Here is a 21,324-nt window from a genome sequence, read left to right as displayed (position 1 = left end):
AACTTCTAGCAGCATCCTCAAAGTTAATCTCCAACTGAGACTTCAAACTTCAAGTTCAGAGTGCATTCATGGTAGTGTGTGTGTATATATACACACACACACATATATATCAATTACCAAATCACTTTCTGGATTACTATTCTGAGCAAATAAAGTACAGAAAGAGGTTACCTGAAACCGTTTCAGTTCTGTCCAATTCACCCTTTTTTTAAAGGGCAAGTACATGTGTATGTGGCAAAAAGTTATCATAATGCCTGCCACCGAGGTGATCAGTAGGTGATTACAGTATATTTGTTCTATGAAATCCCAGAGAGTTGAACTGCATGCTTTCAAAACTGGGGAGAATAAGTCTTATGAATACAGCTGTGATCCGGTGAGATTACACAGATGACAAATTGCATATTGTATGGACAGATCCATGAACCATTAGGGTCATAATGATGATTAGTTTGGCAGGATCAAAGTTTGTAGAGTGCGGTGGCTACAGTTGATTAAATCACATCTCCATACTCTTCTAATACAGGCTGGGAAGAATTCAATTGTATTCCATCTTTACGATGTTATTTTTGAAAATGAAGCCTTGCCCACCGCCCCCCAAGACAACTTTGGCTTTACCAGCTCCTTCATTAGATCATCATACACCTGTAAAAACAGGCCTCTTTCAGATTTGGTACCATTTAAATAAACAACATTCCATGCAACGTCATCAATTTCTCTTCGGTGTTTCTGGTACATGGACCATACATGTCCATCAAAGTACCCCGGTGGGTCTGGTGGTACATAGACTCTAGCACTCCTTCTCCTCTTGCATTCTTCATAGGGAATAGTCGGAAGGTAACTTCTATTGCATATAGTATCCAGGGTTATAATTAAAGAGAGGAAAACCTTCAATAATCAAAATATAAACTCCCTCAATACTTTCAGAGTCACGTGACTCCACCGCATGTTGGGAATTCTTCATCCAGGAAAGCACAGTGGATATCATTTTTTCCATATTAAGAACATCAAGCACATCATACTGCAAAAATCCATTCTCATCAATCTCTATCTCAGATTCTGGCTTAAAGAAGTCATCCTGAGCGATGACACTGCAGTTGGGGAGTTGGCTTTGAAGGTGTCTAGCCAAGGTCGTCTTCCCACCATTGTCATACCACTGATTCCAATGACCAATGATTTTACCATTTATGCTTTAGAATGAAGAGTTCTTTTCTGTTTTCTGAGTGCCCTTTTCTTCCGCGGCCCCGAGGGAGAAAGGATAATGGCCAATGCCGCCGCTGCGTTACCCCCAGAAATGGCCAGATAGGCAAAATCCGCTCCTCCCTGCAGCTCCCGGGCTGCTGCAAAGCTAAAGCGGGTGAGCTGACCGGCCCCGGTGCGTGGGACTCAGTCTAAGGGGGAGGGAGAACAGGCATTCTATCCCCATTTCACAGATGAGGAAACTGAGGCACAGGGAAGTTAAGTGATTTGCCCAAGGTGACACAGCAGGCAAGTGGCACAGCTGGGACTAGAACGCAGGTCCCCTAATACCCAGGCCTGTGCTCTTCCCCCTAGGCCATGCTGCTTCTGAGTGTACAGTAAACAGGCCCAGTCTCTGCCCTCAAGGAGCTTACAGTTGTTAGGAGATAGACATGAACACAAACAATAAAGTCTAAGAATTTGTTCATAAGTGCTTTGGGGGTTATGTTGTGCTTAAGTGAAGCGGAAGTATTCAAGAGGCCTAGGTAGGGAAATGGGGCGGGGAGATGAGGGAGTATTCAGGGAAGGCCTCCTGGAGGAGATGTGATTTCAGAAGGGCTTTGAAGAAGGGGAGAGGGGTGGTCTGCTGGCTCTGAAAAGGGAGGGCATTCCAGGTGGAAGGGATGGGGGTGAGCATGAGGTCAGCTGTGACCAAGATGAGAACGAGGGACAGTGAGTAGCGTGTTTAGAGAGGAGAGAAGCATGAGAGCTCGGGTGCAGTAGGAGAGGTGAAGGGTAAAAAGAGGGACGAGAGCTGATTGAGTGCCTTGAAGCAGCTGATCAGGAGTTTCTGCTTGGTGCAGAGAGGAATGGGCAACTATTGGAGGTTCTGGAGGAGTGGGGAGATGTGTGGTAAATGATGTTTTAGAAAGATGATCTGGGCTGGAGAGGGGAAAGACTGAAGGCAGGGAGTTCTGGAAGGAGGCTGAGGTTGTAGTTGAGTTAGAATATGATAAGCATGTTGACCAGTGGGGAAGCAGTTTGGATGGGGAGGGGGGAGCAGATTCTGAAGGTATTGCGGAGGAAGAATGGACGGGATTTGGTGCCTGAATGAACATGCCATCCCAGCCCTCCCTAATTCCGTTGCATTCAGCCTCAGAGGAAGTAGCTCTGAGGGGAACTGACTTGCTCACCTGGTGGGCAGGACCCTATACTCCTCAGCACCTCCAGAGTCTTCAGAGCCTTAGGGCAAGGAGATTTGGCCAGGAAACCCAGGAGGTGCAGAGGGATGGTGCCAGGCCCCCTCAGGGTGTTCCAAAGGGCATATCAATGTCAGGAGTGGATAGTGCCGGGACATCCCAGCATCCATCCTGATGTCCATCCCAGAGGCCATCACCAGGGATTATTTACCAACAATGGGAGCGGGAGGAAGAACAAGGATAAGACAGAAGGAGATTTCCTACTACAGCCCAGAATTTACACTTCGTTCTTCTAACACCAGCCTACTCACTGTATCTCAATCTCTTCCATCTTGCTGTCGACCCCTAGCCTGCTTCTTCCCTGGAATGCTCTCAATTAATTAATCAATCAATTAATGGTATTTTTTGAGTGCTTACTTTGTGCAGAGCACTATACTAAATGCTTGGGTGAGTACAGTACAACAGAATTAGCAGTCGTGTTCCCTTCCCCTTCATATCTGACAGACCACCCCTCTTCCCACCTTCAAAGCCTTATTAAAATCACATCTCCTCCGAAGAGGCCTTTCCAACCAAGCCCTCATTTCCTTCTGCGTCACCCTTGCACTTGGATTTGTACCCTTTATTCACTGGGAAACTGACTACATTCCAGCCTTTCATTGTTTGTGACCTTGTCTTCTTGCCATGTGATACCGAGTCTGGGCTGTAAATTGAAAGGCCTTCCCTGACTAAGCCCTCTTTTCCCTTCCTTCAGCTCCCTTCTGCATTGCTCTGACTTGCTCCCTTTATTTATCCCCCCTCCCAACCCCATAGCACTTATGCGCATATCTGTAATTTATTTATTTATATTAATGTCTGTCTCCCCCTCCTCAAAGCACTCAATCAGCTTGCCTGCTCATACCTCACTTCGCTACTCTCCTACGACAACCCAGCCCACTGCCTTTGCTCTTCTAATGCAGACCTCCTCACTGTTCCTCAATCCCATCTATCTCGCCACCGACGCCTCACCTACGTCCTGCCACTGGCCTGGAACGTCCTCCCTCCTCAAATCCGACAGACGATTACTCCCTGCCTTTCAAAGCCTTATTGAAGGCACATCTCCACCAAGAGGCCTTCCCTGACTAAGCTCTCCTTTCCTCTTCTCCTGCTCCCTTCTGCATCACCCTGACTTGCTCCCTTTATTCATCCCCCCTCCCAGCCCCACGACACTTATGTACATATCGGTAATTAATTGATTTATTCATATTAATATCTGTCTCCCCCTCTAGACTGGAAGTTTGTTGTGGGCAGGACTGTGTCTGCTTATTGCTATATTGTATTCTCCCAAGCACTTAGTACAGTGCTCTGCACACAGTAAGCGCTTAATAAATATGATTGAATGGATGAATGCACTAGGAAACTGACTACACTCCAGAACTTCATGGTTGGTGATTATTGTTGGTCTGGCCATGTGATATTGAGTCTGGGTTGTAAACTGAAGGCAAATTTCTTCCAAGAGTCCTTCCTTTAGCCCTCTTTTCCCTTTCTTTAACTCCCTTCTGCATTGGCCTGACTTGCTCCCTTTATTCATCCCCCCTCCCAGCCCCATAGCACTTATGTGCATATCTGTAATTTATTTATATTAATGTCTGTCTCCCCCTCTAGACTGTAAGCTCAGGGAATAAGTCTGTTATGTTGTAGGCTCCCAAGCACTCTCTGCACACGGTAAGCACTCAGTAAATACAATCGACCGACTGTATATGTTCAAGGAGCTGGGAGTGGGGTCTTACAACCATAGTCAAAGTTGGGCAGCACTACGTCTCTGAAGACCTAGAGTTTGGCCTGGAGCCCGGAACCATGCTGCTCACACTCTCTGACGGTCTCCCAAAGGATGTGCTGGCTTTCTTGATTCAGCTTTCGGCTTCCTCGTCTGTCATTGCATCATTGTCATTGTGCTGTTTCGATAACAGAATTCTGCCATAGCTTTGAGCTCTGTGTTGCAGACTGATCCATCACTTATGTTTTTATTGGATTTATCATTAGCCAGAAACACCTTTGCTGAATCAATTTACAGTCATTTGCACATCTTCTTGGGTGTTAGGCTTTAGGGCACAGTTATTTGCATACTGTAATTTCTCCAGCGACTGTCCCCAGGACTTTGGATAATGCTCCAAGTTTGTTGAGTTGGAAGAGTTTCCCGGAGTTGCAGGAATACAGCCAGGACTCTTGTTGGATTTTCCAGCATGACTGTGTAGAATAATCTAGCTCTGTTTTACACATCCCTGCTTGACGTTATTGGATTTAGGGAATGGATTAGACAGGGCATCCTTGGCTCTGACTCAACCAGAACCAAGATTAATTTTTCAGGGCAGCCAAGTGTACTAACTAATTTTCAGAGTCTATATCTACCAATGGTATCAAATGCTTTTGTATGGTAGATAGAAATTGTGCAGAGGTCTTGGCGCTGCCTCCCCCCACTTTTCCTCAATCTGGCATGCTACAAAGATGAAGGCCACTGGCCCATGTTGTAGTCTGAAGCCACATTGCTCAGGCAGCGTTAGTCCTTGGTATCTGATCTGGGAATTCTCTAGCTAGGAGAGTGAGATGTCTTGATACTTGCCACAGTCTGACCTTTGGCCTTTCATCTTGAAAATGCTGAGAAGTTGGCATTTTTGATATTTTCTCAGTGTTTAATATATTGAGGAAGAGCTTGTGTCCCCTCCAGGCTTGCAGATCTCAGCAGGTGTGGCAACAGGTCCAGGTTCTTTGTATTTTTCATGGCTCAGTCCCCAGTAAGCCCTTAATAACTGTCATTATTACTACTGCTGCTAGTACTACTACTAATAATAATTATGGTATTTAAGTGCTTACTATGTGCCAAACACTGTTCTAAGCATTGGGGTTAGTTATAGGGTAATCAGATTGTCCCACATGAGGCTCACAGTCTTAATCCCCATTTTACAGATGAGACAACTGAGGTGCAGATAAGTTAAGTGGCTTGTCCAAGGTCACACAGCAGACAAGTAGCAGAGCTGGGATTAGAACCCATGTCTTCTGACTCTAAAGCCCGTGCTCTTTCCACCAAGCCATGCTGCTTCTCAAAAATAGTAATACTATTATTATATATTATTATTCTACAATAATAATAATACTAGTATCATTAGTTGCAGTAAGGCAAAACTACTGCAAAGAAAAAATGTACACTGTTTATGAAGCAACTGTGGAAGCACGGTGGTCAAGGTCCTGCATTTGTCCACCTTTCTGACCTTTCCCTCCGCCTAGGCTCACTTGACCACTTTCAGTGTGCCTGATGGGTTGATTAACTCCAGGCTTGGTTACTTGATAAGGTCAAGTCAAGCCCAGTAGCTTGATTAACCCAAACTACCGGGTTACTTGATTTACTAAAAGCCAAGCCTAGTCATTTGATTGACTCAGATAACTTGGTTTCATGATTGACTCAAATTGAGTAGCCAAGCTCTATCTGAGTCTAGCACAAGCACATAGAAAAGCAGCGTGGTTTAGTGGAAAAAGCCCGGGCTTGGGAATCAGAGGTTGTGGGTTCTAATCCCGGCTCTACCACTTGTCGGCTGTGTGACCGTGGGCAAATCACTTAACTTCTTTGTGCCTCAGTTACCTCATCTGTAAAATGGGGATCAAGACTGTGAGCCCTAAGTGGGACAACCTGATTACCTTGTATCTATCCCGTGCTTAGAACAGTGCTTGGCATATAGTAAGCGCTTAACAAATACCATCATTATTACTATTATTATTATTACAACATGGTAAAACCACTCCCTTGAACTAATCAAGCTCCTGGCCTTGCTTATCACCTAATCAAAGGAGGTCCAGGACTAAACAGAAACCTCCTCAGGGACTCACTGCTTTCTATCCTACAGTATTTCTTTTATTGTATTCTTCTGATCGTTATGAATGCTGTACTAATGGTATATAAAGAAACTCTGTATTGCCTGAAGCTGAGCTGGCTTTGACTAGCAGGGGGAATCTCTGCTGCTCAACGCCTCTCCCTACTACTGCCGGATAAGTGCTAGTAGTAATAAACTTGTCTCTGACACACCCTTTTCTGAACACAGCACAGAGTCTGTTAAGTTTTTCTTCCACACAGTGCTTTTTGATTATAAGAATGTTACCTTTTAAAATTCTGGTCCTTAATGTGTGGCTTTCTAGGCTTTTATGTTTCCTGGCGATTTATCATCCAAGTCACCGTACCCTAGATTTTAGGCAAATTGCCGAAAGAAGGGTTTTATTTTATCTGTCTTGCCAAAAACTTTGTGACATTCCTTACCCTATTTCACATCTCTGACCCAAACAGGGAATCCATGTCAGAAAGGCAGGTTTTAGGCATGATTTTTAATCTGTTTCCTGGCTTCATGGCAGATTCAAAAGAATTTCAGAATACTGTAAATCAGTGGTCAGTCAGTGGTATTTTTTTGAGCCGTTACTGTGTGCAGAGCACTGTACTTAGCAAGTGGGAGATTACAATACAACCGAGCTGAAAGATACCGGCCCTATCCATAAGGAGCTTACAGTTTAGAGCATTTATTAATGCTCTTATTTCTCCTCCTATAATCATGAAAGGAAAATTTTTATGAAGTGCCCATTATGTTGCTAGATTTGCAGGAAATAAGACACAAAAACCCAGTATTCCCTTCTTTGGCTTGAAAGGAAATGAAATCAAACTGAGAAAACACTCAGCCCCTCATGTCACTGTTCTAACATATGAGGTGACAAACAGTGAAAAGAGAGAGCTCACTTAGGAGGGTGTTGCAGTGGTCTGGGATTCAGGGAGTTCTTTGTTCCAGTCCCAGCTCTTCTCTCGGACTTGGGTTCTTGGGCTTCTTAGCTTCTTCCAGTTCCAATTTTCTTCTCTGAAGTCAGAAATGCTCTTCTCCTTGAGTCCAGAGGAAAGCACGTGAGTTGGTGGGCTTCTCCAGCTCTGTGTACAGGTAATCAAGCAATCATTAATTAATTCATTCATTCAATCGTATTTATTGAGTGCTTACTGTGTGCAGTGCACTGTACTAAGCGCTTGGGACGTACAAATTGGCAACATATAGAGACGGTCCCTACCCAACAACGGGCTTACAGTCTAGAAGGGGGAGACAGACAACAAACCAAAACGTCGTATTTATTGAGCACTTACTGTGTGCAAAGCACTGTACTAAGTGCTTGGGAGAGTACAGTATAAAACAGTACAGTTTTACACCCATTCCCACAGTGAGTTTACAGTCTACAGGGGTGCCTCTGGTATTCTCTGGTCATCATCATCTCCGTCCCCTCGCCCCCTCCTACCTCACCTCCCTTCTCTCCTTCTCCAGCCCAGCCCGCACCCTCCGCTCCTCCGCCGCCGCTAATCTCCTCACCGTACCTCGCTCTCGCCTGTCCCGCCATCGACCCCCGGCCCACATCATCCCCCGGGCCTGGAATGCCCCCAATCCCTCTGCCCATCCGCCAAGCTCGCTCTCTTCCTCCCTTCAAGGCCCTGCTGAGAGCTCACCTCCTCCAGGAGGCCTTCCCAAACTGAGCCCCTTCCTTCCTCTCCCCCTCGTCCCCCTCTCCATCCCCCCATCTTACCTCCTTCCCTTCCCCACAGCACCTGTATATATGTATATATGTTTGTACATATTTATTACTCTATTTATTTTATTTGTACGTATCTATTCTATTTATTTTATTTTGTTAGTATGTTTGGTTTTGTTCTCTGTCTCCCCCTTTGAGCCTCTGAGCCCACTGTTGGGTAGGGACTGTCTCTATATGTTGCCAATTTGTACTTCCCAAGCGCTTAGTACAGTGCTCTGCACATAGTAAGTGCTCAATAAATACGATTGATGATGATGATGATGACGGTCAGACTGGTGTTCTCGAGAGGAATCTGACGTCAGGGCATGGCTCTCCTTGGCAGAGAGACCTTGGGTCATTTAGATCTGAGCCACAGACACTATTGTTGTTCTGGTGCTGCTCCACCGCTGCTGCTGCCTCTCCCGTTCTGCTGCTGCCCCTGCTGCTCTGTTCCTGCCAGGTTTCTCTCCCCAAGTTTACAGTGAGAAGCAGCAGTGGCCTGGTGGAAAGAACATGGTCCTGGGAGTCACAGGACATGAGATCTAATCCTGGCTCTGCTACACGTCTGCTGTGCGACAGTGGGCAAGCCACTTCCCTTCTCTGGGCCTCAGTTACCTCATCTGTGAAATGGGGATTAAGACTGTGAGCACCATATGGGACTGGGACTGTGTCCAATTGATTACTTTGTATCTACCCCAGTGCTTAGAATAGTTCTTGGCACACAGTAAGTGCTTAACAAATACTATTATTATTATTAATAATGATTATTCCTGCCTGTGGCCTAAGGAGAGCAGGAGGGGGATGCTGATTGGTCTGGGAAGCAACATTCGGTGGGCAAGAGAAAGCACATGCCTGGGCCTTTTAGACTGTGAGCCCACTGTTGGGTAGGGACTGTCTGTATATGTTGCCAACTTGTACTTCCCAAGCGCTTAGTACAGTGCTCTGCACACAGTAAGCGCTCAGTAAATACGATTGATTGATTGATTGGGCCCATTCCACAGGCCCCTAGTTGCTCCCTGGGGAGAAATAAATCCAAAGTAGCAGCCCCCATGATTCCTGGGGAATCCCCAGGGCATTCAAAGGGACTCCCCTGGCTCCCTAACTGGAGAGAGCTTATCCCAGTGGCTGCAGGTGCCAAACAAGAGGCTACTATAGGTCTGGGTTACTGTAGGACTGGAGTGAATGGCCACCATGCTCTTGGAGAACCCTGGTGCAGCTGAGAAGCTTTTAAGAGCTTATGTTGCTCAAAGGGGTTGGAAGAGTTGGGGTTTTTCTTAAAGCTGTTGCCCTCTAGCTTAAGGTCGAGTTTGACAGAGGAAAAGTTGCGTTTTATAACTGGATTTTATTTTCTCCTGTTTTGGTCCACAGACTGGTGTTTGGAACTGCCAGATCTTGTGTCTGTTAAATGCTGGGTTGCTTCTATTTTGCATTTCTAGTCTCTGTTTCTTTTGTATTAAAATACATTGTACGTACCTGAAAGAGAAATGCCCTATTTGTCTCTATTTCACTAAGTGAGGGAACAGTCAACTGCAGCCAGCCATCGGCTGGGGTCACACCATTCTAACCACAGCTGTTTCAGTCCCAGTTGGGGAGCATTTTCCACGTGCCCTCCTGGGAGCAGCCGATTGGGATGGAAATCCTGGCTGGAGTGGAAGTCCGGAGCCGGCTGGCTGCATCAGGCTGGTGATTCCTATTTCTGATAGATAACCTGTTCCGCCCCAGGGAGGCCCCAGCTAGATTGGCTCCATCCCCCTGGGAGCCAGAAGGGAAATCATATCCAGCCAAGAGTGGCCAGAACTGTCCCTGGGCCAGGACCACCTTGCCCCACAGAGAGTAGGAGCTGGATAGTCCTGGGGCTTAGGAAGGGGGCCGGTGGGCTTGAGTCTCCTGCCCTTTCTCCCACGCCATTGTGGCGTACCTCTCTCCTAGAGCACTCTCCGCACCGCCCCACCCACTCCTCCTCCAGCCTGCTCCCCTCCCCTCTCCTGCAGATCTCCCCTACAGGCCCTGCTGTATGATAGGCCACAAGTCCCTCACCGATAGGGACGGGCCCTAGAGTATCAGCCCTTCACCCCTCTGAGATCTGGAGCCAGAGGGAGAGGAGGGGAGGTTCAGTGGTGGAGGCTGATATCATCCATATATTTATATATTTATTATTTATTTATATATTTATATATATTATATATATAAATATATAGATATATTTATATATATTTATTTATTTATTTATTTATATTGTAGTGTATTTATTACTCTATTTATTTATTTATTTATTTTACTTGTACATTTCTATCCTATTTATTTTATTTTGTTGGTATGTTTGGTTCTGTTCTCTGTCTCCCCCTTTTAGACTGTGAGCCCACTGTTGGGTAGGGACTGGCTCTATGTGTTGCCAATTTGTACTTCCCAAGCGCTTAGTACAGTGCTCTGCACATAGTAAGCGCTCAATAAATACGATTGATTGATTGATTGATTGATTGATCTAGGAAGTGAAAATATTTCCCTTTTTTTGGAAAGGGGAAACAGGTCGAGTGAGATGCCTTGGCCTGTTTTTTTAAACCACTCCCACCAACATTTCTTCCTGCAGCCTCTGCTTAGGTGGGAATTAGTGAAGAGAAATATTGTCAGTCTGGGACTTTCAGACTTGGGGGACTTTCCAGGAATAAATAGATTCTGCCCGACCACAGAAAAATACGTGGCTGCTTAAAGAGTCAGCTCCCATTCAGTGCCAACTGGTACCGTTCCCGGCCTGTGTAAATCATCTCCTCTAGAAACTAGAGATGAGCAGCAGCCTGAATTTGCTGTTTTTTATGTATAACTGGAAGAAATGACAACACTGTGTGCTCCTGTTTAGGGAAAGCAAAGTAAGTGCTCAGTGGTGCAATTTCAGGTTTATTCTGCTTTAAGTAAGCACATCGTTTGGGGAAATGCAGCATCGGGGGCCCACGCAAATCCAGGGCGTGGAGTTGGCTGCTGCAGGAGAGGCAGTGACATGTGTGGTGGAAGGATAAGGAGGCTGGAGGGATTTGGGATAACAGTTTATGCGCCTGGCACTGGATCTTTCCTCCTCTTCATGCTAGACCCTCTCCTCTTCCTGACTTCCCAGGTGTCATCGACAGCACCCACTTCCTCCTGGTCCCCAGGCTCACTATTTTGGAGATAGTTGGACTTCTTTCTCTCTCTTTTATTTGCTTCCCGGGTGGCTTCAGGCCTGTGGCCATCTGGGGGCCGGGAAAAATTCATCACCTTTGCCCATTCTGTATGATATCACTTCATCACACTGCGTGTGCACACAGCATAACATAATGATGTCATATGGAAAGCTGTCCAAATCCTTGAACCTAGAGGGCTTGTCTGGGAGACTCCTGACCTGCTGTCCTTGCTCCAGAGCTGTTGCTTTCCCCACCTTTGCCCCTGTTGCCACCCCGCTGCTCCTTTCTTCTTGTGCCTCACTCTTTTACCATCTGAGGTTGGTCCTGTTTGCCTCACTTTCTGTCTGTCCCTAAGGCCTGCCAGTTCTTACTCTACGTTACATCATGGAGCCGTCCCTTCCTCTTGCTTGTTGCCTCTCAACTGGATTTCTGTCTCCTCAGTGGACAGAGCCCGGGCTTTGGAGTCAGCGGTCATGGGTTCAAATCCCAGCTCCGCCAATTGTCAGCTGTGTGTCTTTGGGCAAGTCACTTCACTTCTCTGTGCCTCAGTTACCTCATCTGTAAAATGGGGATGAAGAATGTGAGCCCCCCTTGGGACAACCTGATCACCTTGTAACCTCCCCAGTGCTTAGAACAGTGCTCTGCACATAGTAAGCGCTTAATAAATGCCATTATTATTATTATTCTTATTATTATCTGCCCCCGCACTCTCTCTCCAGATCCTCCTCCCTTGTGATGTGCTGTCCAACTCTCTCCCCCGAGAACTCTGGGGGGAGCAATGAAGATTTTCCCTAGGAACAATCTTTGTGCTAAATGTTTCCCTAGATATCTGTCCCATAGGATCAGGCCTTTAGCGTGGTTCAGTGGACAGAGCCCGGGCTTGGGAGTCAGAGGTCGTGGGTTCCAATCTTGGCTCCACCACTTGTCAGCTGTGTGACCTTGGGCAAGTCACTTAATTTCTCTGTGCTTCAGTTACCTCATCTGTAAAATGGGAATGAAGACTGTGAGCCTCATGTGGGACAACCTGATTACCTTGTATCTACCCCAGTGCTTAGAACGGTGTTTGGCACATAGTAAGCGCTTAACAAATACCAACATTATTAATAATGATGGCCTTTATTAAGTGCTTACTATGTGCAAAGCACTGTTCTTAGCGCTGGGGAGGTTACAGTGTGATCAGGTTTTCCCACAGGGGGCTCACAGTCTTTAATCCCCGTTTTACAGATGAGGTAACTGAGGCTCAGAGAAGTTAAATGACTTGCCCAAAGTCACACAGCTGACAATTGGCAGAGCCGGTATTTGAACCCATGACCTCTGACTCCAAAGCCTGTGCTCTTTCCACTGAGCCACGCTGCTTCTCAATTATTATAGACGGTCTCAGCAGTTTCCCCTACCGCTGGAGCTTGGGCTCATGCACAGGTTGCACTCCGAGAGACTCAGTGCTCTGCCTCCTTATCCGCAGACATCCTCCTACCCACCCAATGCCAGGTTGGGTTTCAGGCTCTCTCGTCTGAATTGTGAACGAGGCCAGGAAGTGAGCCATTTGGGCAGGAAACTAGGGGTATCTTTCTGACAGAAGGGTGAGGTGAGGGCTGAGATGACATTTGGGGTTTGCAGATGTAGCCGCTGGCCAAAAAGACTGAAGCGCCGGCTGCACTTGCTTCCCCATCTGTGGCCTGTGGCCCGGCACACCACCTGCCTCTGCTTTGGATTCTGCCTCTTTTGGTCCTAACCTGCTTGAGGCCTCTGCTCGAAGACAGCAAACCCCACCCGCCATTTCCCAATTGCTCTCGATCAGACTGGCTCCCTGCTGCTGCTGCAGCCTCCCAGCTGACCACTGTTCCGCCACATTGCCTGAGGATTAAATGCTTCTCCGCCCCCCCAGTTCACCGCCTCCCCAGTGCCACAGATAGGAGCGGTTAGGGGGTCAGCCTCAGTCATCCATTTCCCTGACAAGTACCAAGGAAGGTGGGAGGTGACAAGCAATTCTTCAGTGTGGCTCCCGCTGTACCCTTGCAAGGGCTCCGTCCACTGCTCCACCATGGCCATAATCGATTATCGATTATGTTGTGTAGTTGACCCCAGTGGAATTGCTATCAGAGTCAGGACGGACAGCTTGGTTATATCCAGGGTTCACAGCAGGTTTGCAGGTGGGCCTGAAATTCAACGCCAGGTGCCCCTTGGAGAAAAGTTCAGAGCATCAACAATGTCTTTCCGAGGCAGACTGGATCTGTTCAGCCCAGCATTCTTTCTTCTCCGGCAGTGGCACCAGAACCCCTGGGTGAGGGTGGGATGGCTGCCTTCCTGGAGACCCTCCTCCCACGTGGTCCTCAATAGTCTAGCCAACACCTCCATCTTTCCCCTCAAAGTGTCCCGTCTTGGACCTCTCAACCGGGCATTTCCAACCCATTCCTGAACCTGCTGATCCTTTTACTGCCCACCTTCCTGGGATGAAGATTCCATATGGCCTCCACCTGCTGGGCCTAGGAGGACTTCCTCTTCCTTGTTTTGAATCTACTCCCTCTTTTAGGTTGCCTCTTTTAAGGTGCTTGTTATTTTAGGGGAGAGGTGTTCAGTGGCACCCATTCTGCTTGTGCCTCTAAAATGATGTTTTATTAAAGGATACTTGTTGTGTAGTTTGTTCCTTTCAACTCCTTCCAAACTGAGGTCCACATTTTTCATAGTTCCCTTTTCTAAAATTCGTTACCCTTATGGTAATTGTTCCTCCTTCCCCTCCTTTCTTCAGGGAACTACTTCACTCTTTTTCCTTTCTATTCTGTGCCTTGCTGCTCCCTACCATGGTACTCTGGCTAGCAAAAGTGTGGCCCAATGGAAGAGCTCGGAGCCAGGAGTCAGAAGACATGGGTCCTGTTCTCAGCTCTGTCCCCGGCCTGCTGGCTGACCTTGGGCAAGTCACTTAAGCTGGCTGCACCTCAGTCACCTCATCCATCAATAGGGATAATGATAGTTGCCTCCCTACCTCGCAGAGCTACTGTGAGATTAAAATGAAGCGACTGATGCAAAAATGCTTTGAAAAATTAAAAGTGTGAACAAAAAGCAAAGTATTATAATTTCTGCTGCTTCTGTCTGCATTCCCAGCATTGACCACAACTCTGAAATGTGGGCTGGTATTTAAGGAGCACTTCCTCTATGAGGTGCACTGTACTAAGCACTTGGGAGAGAAGAATACAGCAGAGTTGGTAGACATGATTCCTGTCCATAAGGCGCTCACAATCAGCCTGGGGGGCGATGGAGCCAGGAGGAGGGAGCCGGCCCTGGGCTATTAGGAATGGGATGTTTTGGATGGACTGTTAGGAAATTGCACTGTGCTACCTAGACAGGGTGTCTGGTCAGCCCATCCATCCCGAATTCCTGACAAGGTGGGGGCTGGGGGCCGGGAGAGGGAATTGTCAGCTTCTCCAGGGATCCTCCCCCATGCCCACTCCCTGATTGCTACTGTAGGTAGCAAAGACAACAGGGCACTCTTTTGTATGGATAATGATATGGAAGGGATTCAATCAGAGGTATTTATTGAGCATTTGTAGTATGTAGGGCACTTTATTAAGTCTTAGGAAAATGCAGTACAACAGACGCAATTCCCTCCCACAGGGACAGCCAAACATTGGTTTTGAGGTACGCATTGATATACAGTTCACCACCCAGACAGCTATATATTTTTGCCTCACAACTTACAGGAGACGGTTTCATGTTCTATCAAATGGGAATTGTCTAAGTGCTGAATGCCTGTATATTTGATTAATTGGCAATTCAGTTACAGAACTGTAGAAAACATATATGAATCTCTGAATTCCTGACCAGTTCTTTAGTGCCCTACTGAGAGCTCACTTCCTCCAGGAGGCCTTCCCAGACTGAGCCCCCTCCTTCCTCTCCCCTCCTCCCCCTCCCCCGCCTTACCTCCTTCCCCTCCCCACAGCACCTGTATATATGTTTGTACGTATTTATTACTCTTATTTTATTTGTACATATTTTATTTATTTTATTTTGTTAATATGTTTTGTTCTCTGTCTCCCCCTTCTAGACTGTGAGCCCACTGTTGGGTAGGGACCGTCTCTATATGTTGCCAGCTTGTACTTCCCAAGAGCTTAGTGCAGTGCTCTGCACACAGTAAGCTCTCAATAAATACGATTGAATGAATGAAAAACATCCAAATGTGACCTCAGATCCAACAGATGCCCAGGAATCCAAGAATGAAAACTGAGATGAAACGATTCTCAGAAGCAGTTATCACAGGTGAAATGATGTCAGCCCCTTGTCACTGGAGACCTGCATTCTCTGGTGCTGGAAGAAGGGAGAAACTCCAGCTTTCTATGCTAAATTTCAAGTTTATTTCTGTGGATTTTGCCCATGGTTTGAGACGAATCCTCTTGGACATTAAGACTGTGAGCCCCATGTGGGACAGAGATTGTGTCCAACCTGATTAGCTCATATTTACCACAGCGCTTAGAATAGTGCTTGACACATTGCCTTAATTCAATTTGTACTGATGATTTTGACACCTTTCTACATGTTTTGTTTTGTTGTCTGTCTCCCTCTTCTAGACGGCGAGCCCGTTCTAGGGTAGGGACCATCTCTATATGTTCTCGACTTGTACTTCCCAAGTGCTTAGTACAGTGCTCTGCACACAGTAAGTACTCAATAAATATGATTGAATGAATGAATGAATGAATGATGCTTTTGGGTTTCCCAGCTGCCAAGAGAAGTCTCTGCTGAAGGCCCTTTGACCCCAGGCAGGGTGGTGAGGGGCAGACAGTGCTCCCCAAACCATTCATTTCCACTTATTGGCAGCAGTGAAAGTCGTTGTGGCACTCCAGGCCCTGGGGCTTGTGTAGGCAGTGTAGGAAACGCAGGCTTGCGGGTAAAGAAATTTCAATTTAACCTTCCCTAGGCAGATCAGGCAAAGCCTCCAGAATGTTTGCTTACTTGGATTTTCCCACCAGGCTAACTAAAAGATGTTTGCAAGGAGTCAGTAAGTATCCCGACTTCAAGCCTAACCCAAACCTGAGGCATCTGTGTGATCTCTGCCTTGTTCAGGGCCCGTAGCAGGGTTTCTCTGTGCTCATGAGACCTGGTAGGAGAACCAATGAGTGGAAAGCAAAAACCTAGTCAACTTGCTTCCTCAGGCTTCGCCTCAGCCCTTCAGACAGGAAACCCGTTTCAGTGGCAGCTCGCGGAGAGGAACCTCTCCGGCCCAAGTGGCTAATCAGCCAGAAGCAGCTAGAGCAAGGGAAGGGGCCCCGGGTGGGGGCGGGGAGCAGGAGAGGGGATCCAGCAGGCTCTGATGGCCTGGAGCAGAGTGGTCCAGCCCCGAGCGCCGTGGGTGGGTGAGGGAGGGAGGAGGAAAGAACAGATCCTGGCCACGTTGACCAGCCGGGCTCCTGCTGGCCAAATTGAAGGGAGACAGTGAAGCACAGAAGAGCCTGGAGATGAGTACCCTGGGGAAGCCACCGGCCCCGGGGCTGCAGGCAATCACGGCTCTCCTGTTTGCTGCCGCCACCGCCTCTGGTAAGGGTGAGAGTTCACTGACGGATCTGATGTGGGGAGGCAGGTTTGGCACATGGCTCTGCTCCCAGCTGTTTTCCTTGTGACTTTTACCTTCCTTACAGAATTGAACTGCTTCTTTAGGGTGAACGCTGATGGACCTTATAGGCTGTCAGCCTGTCCTGGTCCAACCTAGCTGAATGGTTGGAACAGGTGCTATGCCGTCTGTTGTCCCCAGCTAGCACTCTGCACTCTGCCAGTTGAAAAAGGTTCCTTTCCTGGTATATGGTCTCCATTTTAGGTAGACTATTAGAGTTGTCACCTCCCTGATCTGCCTTTGTATTGCTCTCAAAAACGGGTGCTGAGGAAAAGACACCAGAACCCTAGGGTCTCCGGGACCCCAGAGAGCTCAGCATTTCAGGCCGGGAGGGCTGGCAGCTGGGACGGTGGGTCGCACTTCCCTTGGGAGGGCTAGAGGAGGCTGCTCTGGGAGTGGGGAGGGGCAGTCTCTAGGGGCAGGGAGGGGCAGTCTCTAGGGGTTTCCAGGCCTTGGTCTCTCCAGGCAGGCAGGAGGGACTGCAAAGAGTCAAGTGGGCCATGGCATTTAGGGGACTGCCCGTTGCGGGGTGACTGGCTGTTTGCAGTCTAGCTCCATCCTGTCAGGGTTCCCTCCAGCTGAGAGGGCTCTGTGGATGAACTGGCACCTAGCAAATCAATCAGTGGGATTTACTGAGCACTTACTGTGTACAGAGTGCTGTACTAAATGTTTGGGAGAGAAGCAGCATGACCTAATAGAAAGAGCATGGGCCTGGGAGTGGGAGGACCTGGGTTCTAATCCCAGCTTGCTACTTGCCTGCTATGTGAGCTTGGAAAAGTCGCTCAGTTTATCTGTGTCCCCATTCCCTCATCTGCAAAATAGGGGATTTAATACGTGTTCTTCCTCAGACTTAGAATATGAACACTGTTTAGGACAGGAACTTTGTCTGACCTGAATACCTTGCATCTACCCCAGTGCTAGACACACAGTAAGTGCTTAACAAATACCACAGTTATTATTACTGCAGTACAGCGGAGCTTGTAAATACATTTCCTACCCACAAGCAATTTATAGTCTAGAGGGGGAGACAGATGTTAAAATTAAATATGGATGTAGACATTAGTGCTGTGGGACTGAAGGTGGGGTGAATAGCGAGTGCTTAAAGGGTACAAAGCAAAATGCAAATCCGTCAAACCCAGGCTCCAGAGCCTCTGGCTAGGAAAGCAAAGCTAGCAGGGTTCTTCAATGGATTGAGGGGCCCCTATAGGTCTAAGGTGCCACTAAGGTCTGGGCTCGAGGCCCCCCACTCTGCCTCAGCCCCATTGAATGACCAACAGCCTCCAGCCTCTGTCCATCTTCAACCGCTCACTCTCCACTGGTTCCTTCCCCTCTGCCTTCAAACATGCCCATGTCTCTCCCATCCTAAAAAAACCCTCTCTTGACCCCACCTCACCTTCTAGTTATCGTCCCATATCCCTCCTACCATTCCTTTCCAAACTCCTTGAACGAGTTGTCTACACGCGCTGCCTAGAATTCCTCAACAACAACTCTCTCCTCGACCCCCTCCAGTCTGGCTTCCGTCCCCTTCATTCCACGGAAACTGCCCTCTCAAAGGTCACCAATGACCTCCTGCTTGCCAAATCCAACGGCTCATATTCTGTCCTAATCCTCCTCGACCTCTCAGCTGCCTTTGACACTGTGGCCCACCCCCTTCTCCTCAACACGCTATCTGACCTTGGCTTCACAGACTCCATCCTCTCCTGGTTCTCCTCTTATCTCTCCGGTCGTTCTTTCTCAGTCTCTTTTGCAGGCTCCTCCTCCCCCTCCCATCCCCTTACTGTGGGGGTTCCCCAAGGTTCAGTGCTTGGTCCCCTTCTGTTCTCGATCTACACTCACTCCCTTGGTGACCTCATTCGCTCCCACGGCTTCAACTATCATCTCTACGCTGATGACACCCAGATCTACATCTCTGCCCCTGCTCTCTCCCCCTCCCTCCAGGCTCGCATCTCCTCCTGCCTTCAGGACATCTCCATCTGGATGTCCGCCCGCCACCTAAAGCTCAACATGTCGAAGACTGAGCTCCTTGTCTTCCCTCCCAAACCTTGTCCTCTCCCTGACTTTCCCATCTCTGTTGACGGCACTACCATCCTTCCTGTCTCACAAGCCCGCAACCTTGGTGTCATCCTCGACTCCGCTCCCTCATTCACCCCTCACATCCAAGCCGTCACCAAAACCTGCCGGTCTCAGCTCCGCAACATTGCCAAGATCCGCCCTTTCCTCTCCATCCAAACTGCTACCCTGCTCATTCAAGCTCTCATCCTATCCCGTCTGGACTACTGCACCAGCCTTCTCTCTGATCTCCCATCCTCGTGTCTCTCTCCACTTCAATCCATACTTCATGCTGCTGCCCGGATTATCTTTGTCCAGAAACGCTCTGAGCATATTACTCCCCTCCTCAAAAATCTCCAGTGGCTACCAATCAATCTGCGCATCAGGCAGAAACTCCTCACCCTGGGCTTCAAGGCTCTCCATCACCTCGGCCCCTCCTACCTCACCTCCCTTCTCTCCTTCTACTGCCCAGCCCGCACCCTCCGCTCCTCCACCACTAATCTCCTCACTGTACCTTGTTCTCGCCTGTCCCGCCGTCGACCCCCGGCCCACGTCATCCCCCTGGCCTGGAATGCCCTCCCTCTGCCCCTCCGCCAAGCTAGCTCTCTTCCTCCCTTCAAGGCCCTGCTGAGAGCTCACCTCCTCCAGGAGGCCTTCCCAGACTGAGCCCCTTCCTTCCTCTCCCCCTCGTCCCCCTCTCCATCCCCCCATCTTACCTCCTTCCCTTCCCCATAGCACCTGTATATATGTATATGTGGTTGTACATATTTATTACTCTATTTATTTATTTATTTATTTATTTATTTATTTATTTTACTTGTACATTTCTATCCTATTTTATTTTGTTGGTATGTTTGGTTCTGTTCTCTGTCTCCCCCTTTTAGACTGTGAGCCCACTGTTGGGTAGGGACTGTCTCTATGTGTTGCCAGTTTGTACTTCCCAAGCGCTTAGTACAGTGCTCTGCACATAGTAAGCGCTCAATAAATACGATTGATTGATTGATTGATTGATTGATTAATGGGATGAGACAAAAATGTCTATCATGACCTTCGAGTCCTCTGAAGGAGGAAGGGGTGATACAAATGAAATGTTATTTGCCTTTTCATTCATTCATTCATTCATTCATTCAATCGTGTTTATTGAGCGCTTACTGTGTGCAGAGCACTGTACTAAGCGCTTGGGAAGTACAAGTCAGCAACATATAGAGACAGTCCCTACCCAACAACAGGCTCACAGTCTAGAAGGGGGAGACAGACAACAAAACAAAACATGTAGACAGGTGTTAAAATCATCAGAACAAATAGAATTATAGCTATATGCACATCATTAACAAAATAAATAGAATAGTAAATATGTACAAGTAAAATAAATAGAGTAATAAATCTGTTCAAATGTATACAAGTGCATATGGGGAGGGGAAGGAGGTAGGGCAGGGAGGATGGGGAGGAGGAGAGGAAAAAGGGGGCTCAGTCTGGGAAGGCCTCCTGGAGGAGGTGAGCTCTCAGTAGGGCTTTGAAGGGAGGAAGAGAGCTAGCTTGGCGGATGGGCGGAGGGACGGCATTCCAGGCCAGGGGAAGGTTGTGGGCCGGGGGTCACCAGTGGGACAGGCGAGAACGAGGCACGGTGAGGAGATTAGCGGCAGAGGAATGGAGGGTGCCAGCTGGGCTGTAGAAGGAGAGAAGGGAGGTGAGGTAGGAAGGGGCGAGGGGATGGACAGCCTTGAAAATGAGAGTGAGGAGTTTTTGCTTGATTCATAGGTTGACAGGCAACCACTGGAGATTTTTAAGGAGGGGAGTGACATGATGTTTCTGTACAAAGAGAATCCAGGCAGCAGAGTGACGTATAGACTGAAGTGGGGAGAGACAGGAGGATGGGAGATCAGAGAGGAGGCTGATGCAGTAATCCAGTCGAGATAGGATGAGAGATTGAACCAGCAAGGTAGCTGTACCTTTTGTACAATGCGTTGTCTTTTTGTAAAGTGATTTGCCACCAAATATTGCTATTTATAATTTATAAGCCAGTTTTCCGTTATAAGCCAGTTTTCCCGTGGTGCATGAACGACAGGTTAGTGCAGCATCACCCCCTTTGGACAGACAACAGAGGAAGCTGAGCCAGGCAGAGAGGGGTTACAAGGGAGTGAGGAGAGAGAATTCAGGACTGGAAAAACCCAGTAGAATTTGGCACTTTAGAAATCTGAGAACATGGCTGTAGTTATTCTGTGCCTCCTTCCTTTTAGCCTTCCTTTCAGCAGGGAGGCGTTGGAGGCGTGGTCACATCAGGAAACGATCCTCAGCAGAGGGGTAAGGGGTTTGAATGAAAATGAACTGATAATGAAGCCGATATGACTCAGACAGTCTGGTAGATTCTGCTCTGATTGTAGTGCAGTGGGTGAGCCTGGGCCCGGCCCGGGGAGGGAGGTAGAGGATGTTGGGAGAACAGTGGGGAGGGAGGGAACCAGCAGAACAGGCCCCACAGGCCCCACATCCTCCTTCCCTACTCTGCAAGTCTCTCCCCTGCCTAGCCCAGCCATGGCCACCCATCTGCTGCCTGGGGAAGCAGCAGGGCCTCAGGGTAGCCCAATGGGGTCCCGGCAACGCT

The 21,324-nt window shown here is 48.1% G+C and overlaps 1 protein-coding gene and 1 pseudogene across 1 annotated transcript in view; one reads left to right on the top strand and one right to left on the bottom strand.

Moving 5' to 3' along the window:
- Window positions 1–552: 552 nt before the first annotated feature.
- On the bottom strand, window positions 553–1,182 carry LOC119934081 (annotated as a pseudogene).
- A 12-nt stretch (window positions 1,183–1,194) lies between these two features.
- CD200R1 (CD200 receptor 1) overlaps window positions 1,195–21,324 on the top strand; it is a 31,061-nt gene continuing 10,931 nt past the window's right edge. The window contains exons 1-3 of the mRNA XM_038753467.1: window positions 1,195–1,372; window positions 6,747–6,780; window positions 8,851–8,879. Of these exons, the coding sequence (XP_038609395.1) occupies window positions 1,195–1,372; window positions 6,747–6,780; window positions 8,851–8,879 (241 nt within the window). The remainder of the gene's footprint in view (window positions 1,373–6,746; window positions 6,781–8,850; window positions 8,880–21,324) is intronic.

Source organism: Tachyglossus aculeatus, chromosome 11, assembly GCF_015852505.1.
Source record: "Tachyglossus aculeatus isolate mTacAcu1 chromosome 11, mTacAcu1.pri, whole genome shotgun sequence".
Lineage (NCBI taxonomy): Eukaryota > Metazoa > Chordata > Mammalia > Monotremata > Tachyglossidae > Tachyglossus > Tachyglossus aculeatus.
Note: the sequence above shows the minus strand (reverse complement) of the source record. Positions and strands in the feature narration are given on the sequence as shown.